General features: G+C 39.6%; 2 protein-coding genes across 2 annotated transcripts; one reads left to right on the top strand and one right to left on the bottom strand.

The window, feature by feature from the left end:
• Positions 1 to 1,421: 1,421 nt before the first annotated feature.
• GCK72_006791 (uncharacterized protein) lies at positions 1,422 to 4,499 on the top strand (the record flags this gene model as incomplete). The annotated part of the gene is made up of 8 exons (XM_053725796.1): positions 1,422 to 1,564; positions 2,039 to 2,611; positions 2,663 to 2,774; positions 3,463 to 3,628; positions 3,672 to 3,838; positions 3,884 to 3,980; positions 4,027 to 4,246; positions 4,448 to 4,499. 8 exons carry the CDS (start codon positions 1,422 to 1,424, stop codon positions 4,497 to 4,499), a joined length of 1,530 nt encoding a protein of 509 aa, XP_053589990.1.
• Positions 4,500 to 5,386: 887 nt separating this feature from the next.
• Positions 5,387 to 5,761, bottom strand: GCK72_006792 (uncharacterized protein; the record flags this gene model as incomplete). Its single annotated transcript, XM_053725797.1, has 1 exon — positions 5,387 to 5,761. The coding sequence occupies one exon, from the start codon at positions 5,759 to 5,761 to the stop codon at positions 5,387 to 5,389; it is 375 nt and encodes a 124-aa protein (XP_053589991.1).
• Between the last annotated feature and the right edge of the window lie 239 nt (positions 5,762 to 6,000).

The following is a 6,000-nucleotide window of genomic DNA, read 5'->3' on the forward strand; positions in this document are numbered from 1 at the left end:
TTTTTTTGCAACCACGGATACTCGCATAATTCAGAAAAATGTTTCTATCTATTTTACAAGTATAGCACAAAAATTTCGCAACTTACCGCAGAAAAATTTGTGCTACTTACTTTCTCCCGTTTTCGTTTCTCCCCTTTTGGTAGTTCCCGTTTTCGTTTCTCCCGTTTTCGTAGTTCCCGTTTTTTGCTTTCTCCCCAAACAGTAGGGCCTCACTAATTTTCAAGCTTCTCGAATTTGTTTCGAGAGGAGTTTTCGGGTGAAAAAAAGAAGAAAATTCATCAAATTTTAAACTAAAACTTTCAAAGACTGCGAAGTGCTCGACTTTCTCATAAACCTTCGAAATAACCTTGACAATAACTCCAAAAGCCGTCTTCGTTATGTTGTGTTGTAATTTGTGTCGTAGGTCGTTTAATTTCAGGTACTTCAGGTAAAAAATGAATTAAGAAAATGTTTATTATCAAATTTGAAACGGAGAACAACAAATTTCATACAAGCATTCTGCAGTGATTTCCATCGAAATACCACCACGCAGCGGCTCCATCAGTTCTTCTAACAGTATATTTTATGTTAATTCGATTTGGGCATCAAAGCAGATCTGAAATTAAAGAATTTTCAAAATATTATTCCGCCAGGAAACACCGTACAGCATCAAGTTACTTCACAGAATTTTCAGAATTTTTTTTTCGTCACAGAATTTTTCAACTGATTGTAACTCCTTGGACGTTATATACCGTCAAGATTTCCTTCTGATTCATTTCGCTGATTGCGAAGTCTTCGCGAAGTCGATTCTGGAATTTTCAACCGATTTTTTTTCTAAATGCAAAAAAAGACAAACTGAAACTGCAGGCTGGAAGAGCTGGGAGTTGCCAAAGTGTAAAAGTCTTCATTTATATTCCAAAATAGACAAATATTTTCAGAAAAATATCAGAATGAAGGGAAAAGATGATACATCTTCAGACACTTGTAAAGTTATCTGGAAATTACAACAAAAAACTATCTAATAACCTTTCCAATATTATATTTATTTGAGATATATGGTCCTGATCCCAAGATTCCCTATGTTCAAAACTCTCGAACTTGAAAGAAGCCAACTCTGAAACTTGCATTCTCCTAGAGTACATTTCTAACTTGATTTATAACTCTCAAACTTTTCGAAAAAGAGAACCACTGAAAACTGAAAAACACCCGCCCACAAACCCCAAAAAACTTTTTAGAAATATTCCTATGGAACTTTTTGTATGTCCATCTGCCAAAAATCGAGATTCCCTCCCCGGGGAGCAATCGTTGTGTGGCTCTCCTCGCGGCTCGCCGATTTCGGCTCACTTTTCATAACTTTACATTCTCGACTCTGTCTAAACTTGCTATTCGAGGAGGAAATATTTTGAAATCATCGCATCGTAAAATTCAAATCTTTGAGTAAAATGGCTTTCTATTTTGCCCTGTTGAATGTATCCAAGAAGGATAACACTCAAGAGAAACAGTCTTCATCTTCTCATAGGAGACATCGAAGACATTCGATTGCTTCCGTTGAATCGCCATTGCTAGATTATAGACTTTTGCCAAGGTAAGTGAGATACTGACTAGGGAAGGCCCCCGAGTGACTGTAGAGTTATAGGAGGTGACTTATATCCTCGGAAAACTGAGAAAATGCTGATACCAAATCTATATTCAGTTTTTACCCTTGGGGTGTGGTATTAGAAAAAAACGAGGTCAAATTTTGCCTTACCGACGTATGAAAAATATCGGCGGTGTGGCATGAAGAAGGGTGGGGTAAGGTAACTTGTCAGCGGTCCAAACTTTGACCCAGTTTTTCTCAAATACCAGACATCTAGGGCAAAAGCTGAATATATATTTGGAAGCTCAGCTTTCCAATAATATAAGTCATGTCTCATAACTCACGGTCACTCGGGGCCTTCCCTAGTGAGGGTAGAGAGGCTTTATGCAGGCATTCATTTTCTAAAACTGCTCAAAACTTTCTCTTCTTCCATTTACTGGTTAAAAATGAGTAAATTCAGCTAGAACTCTGCCCTATTTCCAGACCCCAACTACTCTCTGACGATGTTGTCATTACCAATGACCTGGCTCATCAAGTCGAATCATCTTCATCTTCTGCTCAACCCAATCGTCTATCTGATAGAAGAAGTCGTGGGAGTGCTCGAGCATCAAAATGGGTTCAAGACAACCATTCCGCCCAATTGAATAATAGGAGCCACCATCCTCCGCTTCAACGAGAATCTCATCAAGTTGCTCCTTCTAGTTCAAGAGGTCATCTCAGTCGGAATGACACTGAAAGTGACCCTCCACCATTGAGCAGAAGTAAACGAATGGCATTTGGAGGGGAGAAGGAAGAAGGGAATCCTTCGAAGAGTGAAGAAAAAGTGAAGAAAAGAGGGGGAAGAGCAAAGATAGAAGAAAGAAAACGAGGGGAAAGACAGTCGGAAGAGGAAGAAGATGGAAAACAGAAACAGAATTTGAGACCAAGAGGAAGAGGAAAAAAGGAAATTGTTAGTGGAGAAGAAGAATCTGGAAAGGAGACGGCAAAGGAGGACACTGGAAGGAAAATGAAGATGAAGAGTGATGGGCAGGTTGGTGGGAATAAGGAAGAGTTCAGGTAAGGACTTAATAAATGAAAAAGAATTGCTTGAATTAGTTTGAAATTCAGAAAAAAGGAGCCTGTCAAGACCATGAGAAGGGGATTCAAAAGTCAGCTACCAATTCCAGTTCACGTTCCATCAACAACGAATGAGCAAGGACTGAGTAAAACTCAGAGTACGGTAAGATATTAATTCTAAGCTGATAAGTTGGATGATATTTACTAGCCATATGCAGTAACTTTTTTGTACGGACACTCCCTAGCAAGTTATATATCGACAAAGTAATTTCTCACTCAAATCAGTCCAGTGCAAAATATAGTTATTTTTGAGCTGTCCTCTTAAAATGATCAAAACTCTCTGGGAGTGTCCGTACCAAAAAGTTGTCAACTACAAAAATGGAGCTCTATCGTTGTTCTGTATGGTTCATACATAATTTACTTGGTGGGACAGTACCGTAACACCCTCTCAAATTTGGTCATTTTCAACTGAAAACTGCCAAAGTGTAAATCTTACCGCACGGTACCTGCACGGTACTGTAAGATACTTCAGTCAAATCAGTCTTATTAACAGAACCCTTCCAACTATAAAACTCTAGAATGTTGACCATTCTGACACAGTCCTGTAGTCTTAGCAATCCGTCTGTTCATGTGTCTCTTATTCTGAATGTTCTATGGTTATTTCTTTTCATGTTCTTTTGTAATACTTTCTCTTGTATGATCTCATGTGTTCATGTTTCATGTTTATTCTTCCTAGTATAATATATTGAACCTATTGTATTTTTATTGAATTTTATTCACCAATCTATACTTTCACGATACTTTCACGATCGTAATAAATTATTATTATTATTAAGATTATCTTTTTCCAGACATTCTCAAAAAACGGTCGTGAACACCTCCATCCACCATCCAAATACACCCCATTGGCTGTCACAACTTCCAGTTCTAGCTCTGCTCTGAATTCCAACTCCAACTCTCGATACTTCTCCCCACCAGTCCCCAATGGCAGAAAACCCAGACAAGTTGGAACTGCAGGTTTGATTATTTAACTTCCTTCTATTCTAATTTACATTTTCAGATCATCCACTGAGATCTTCTGTTTTTCAAGCGATGGCTGGAAGTAGTGCAACTGATGAGAGTGGTCGATCAAGTAGTCAAATGAGTAATGAGAGTATCACACCTAGAAGAGACGACTCACCAGCCTCCTCGTGTTGTGATCCGAAAGAACAGGAAGTTACTATGAAGGTTAGTGGTCACAAGGATTATCAACTAGACTTGTTCGATTTTCAGCTCTCTGCAGTTTCCATGTCATCGAGATCCAGTGAGCCACGGCTCAAAAAAGTTACTTTTGAGAGCTCCCCTTATGTCATATCGAACTCTTTTTTAGGTTAGTTTTATAGTCGCATTACAGTAACCCATGACTGAATTTCTAGGCGATGGAGCGGGCAAAGTGCTGGTAGTCCGCCGTGGCAGCGGAACAGCAGTTCGTCGAGTTGGAGCAATGGGCAACGGATGGAATCAGTCGAAAGTGTTGATCGAAGGGCAACCGGAAGAAGTGTCTGGAGACGATTGGTGGACACATTGTGGAAAGGACGAAGAGGAAGAAGCAATCATTGATAATCAGTTGAATAAGAATTTGGAGAAGGGGAAGAGGTGAGTTAGGTTTTTTTTCAACACTGAGGATATCATTTCAGATCAATCCTTCGTCGTGGACTGATTCGTCGAAGAAGTACTTCTGATAAGAGTCGGCTGTTGGCGTACAGAAATACTGGATTTCTATCGTCTTCACAAGAGAGAAAATCTGGTAAGTTTTTCTGTTTTTTGGAAATGAGACAATGATTTTCACTGCTTCAGAATCGACGCCGGCCTCCCGAATGACAGTTTCAGTGGATCGACCCAAGTATAAATAATCATTGTGATTTCTCACTTTTTTCATACTTGCAACCGGGCCAGAGCGTAACTTGCTCGAAACTCATTATTACGAGCTGAAAAATATACTAAAATGTAGATCTTGGCGAGTTCTATGTCCGTGATCCGCTACGGACCGGATGGCTATTTGTTAATGTGCCACGGACCGGGCTAGAATAGCTTATTTGGCCATTTTCGCGTTTTTATCACATTTTCCCGGCCCGCGGTATGATAACGACTAGCCGTCGGAAGTGAAAAAACGCCCGGAAGTCGGATATTGGAAGTCGAAAGTCGGAAGTAGTTATTTTTCGCAAATATTTAAAAATTCCAAGAGAAAAGTCAAAAACCAATGGAAAGTTAGTTTTTGGCAGAAGAAAAAGCTTATTTTCTGTCCTTTTAGACCGTTTTCCTTGAATGTCTGCAATATGTACTTTTCCGAAAATCTACAGTTATGGAATAACGAAAGTCGGAAGTCGGAAGCCGGAAGTAAAATTTTCAAAACGGAAATCGGAATTCCGCACAACCCTGCTAGCCATCCGGTCCGTAGTATGTCACGGACATAGAACTCGCCGAGATCTACACTTTGGTATATTTTTCAGCGCATAATATTGCATTCGAAGCGATTTACGCGCCGGCCCGGTTTGCAAGTATGCTTTTTTTCTGCGTTTCCCGATAAAGATTTCAAATATTTCATTGTAAACGAATCATCACACATTCCAAAAGAATGCCACCGATCTATGTCGCCGTATGATTTTTGATTATCCATAACTTCCTGCTTGTCTCGTATTCGATTGCAGAGACTACACCAACCCGAAAACCCGTTGTCGAATACCACTCTGTAATCTTGTTTTTATTTTGATTTAAACCAACTGTTCTGTTCTGAACTCACTTATAATCTCTCCTCCATTCGTGATACTTCAAATATAAATCTTTGTCATTGCTTACTTTCGTAACATACTGGATGAATTCAGGAAGAGTTTCGAAATCGTCAACTGCGATGTACGCCGAATCAGGAACTCCCAGATCTCGAACCGTCTGTCTTCTCATTACAATTGGGACAGTCATCCTGTCATCCAGTGACTTCCAGAACTTCTCCGTCACGTAATCTTTACAATTCGAGTTTTCGATTGCCAAATAAAACTTGTAAGGTCGAATCAGCTCAAGCACACATGGCTCAGTCTGCTTCAAAACTCCGTCACAAGCGCCAGCAGGCCTACCACAAGATCCCCAGACATCTGCTTGGAGCCCTTTCTCCAACATTGCTTTGATTAAGAAAAACCGATTATTTGGTGCTTGACAATTAGATCCGAGCTACGTGGCAGTCTTGTTTTTCAAACTCCAGATCGCGTTGAGGTTATAGTTCACTGGAATATGTTGGCTATTTTCAGTAGAAAATGACCAATTTTGATAGTGCATTTCGATGTCACCTGATTGTCTGACGTATTTTATTTTGTATTGGGTGGATTGAGCCAAAATAACACATCATTTTTGTTGTTGAT

The sequence above is a fragment of the Caenorhabditis remanei genome, chromosome II (genome assembly GCF_010183535.1).
Source record: "Caenorhabditis remanei strain PX506 chromosome II, whole genome shotgun sequence".
In the NCBI taxonomy this organism is placed as follows: Eukaryota; Metazoa; Nematoda; class Chromadorea; order Rhabditida; family Rhabditidae; genus Caenorhabditis; species Caenorhabditis remanei.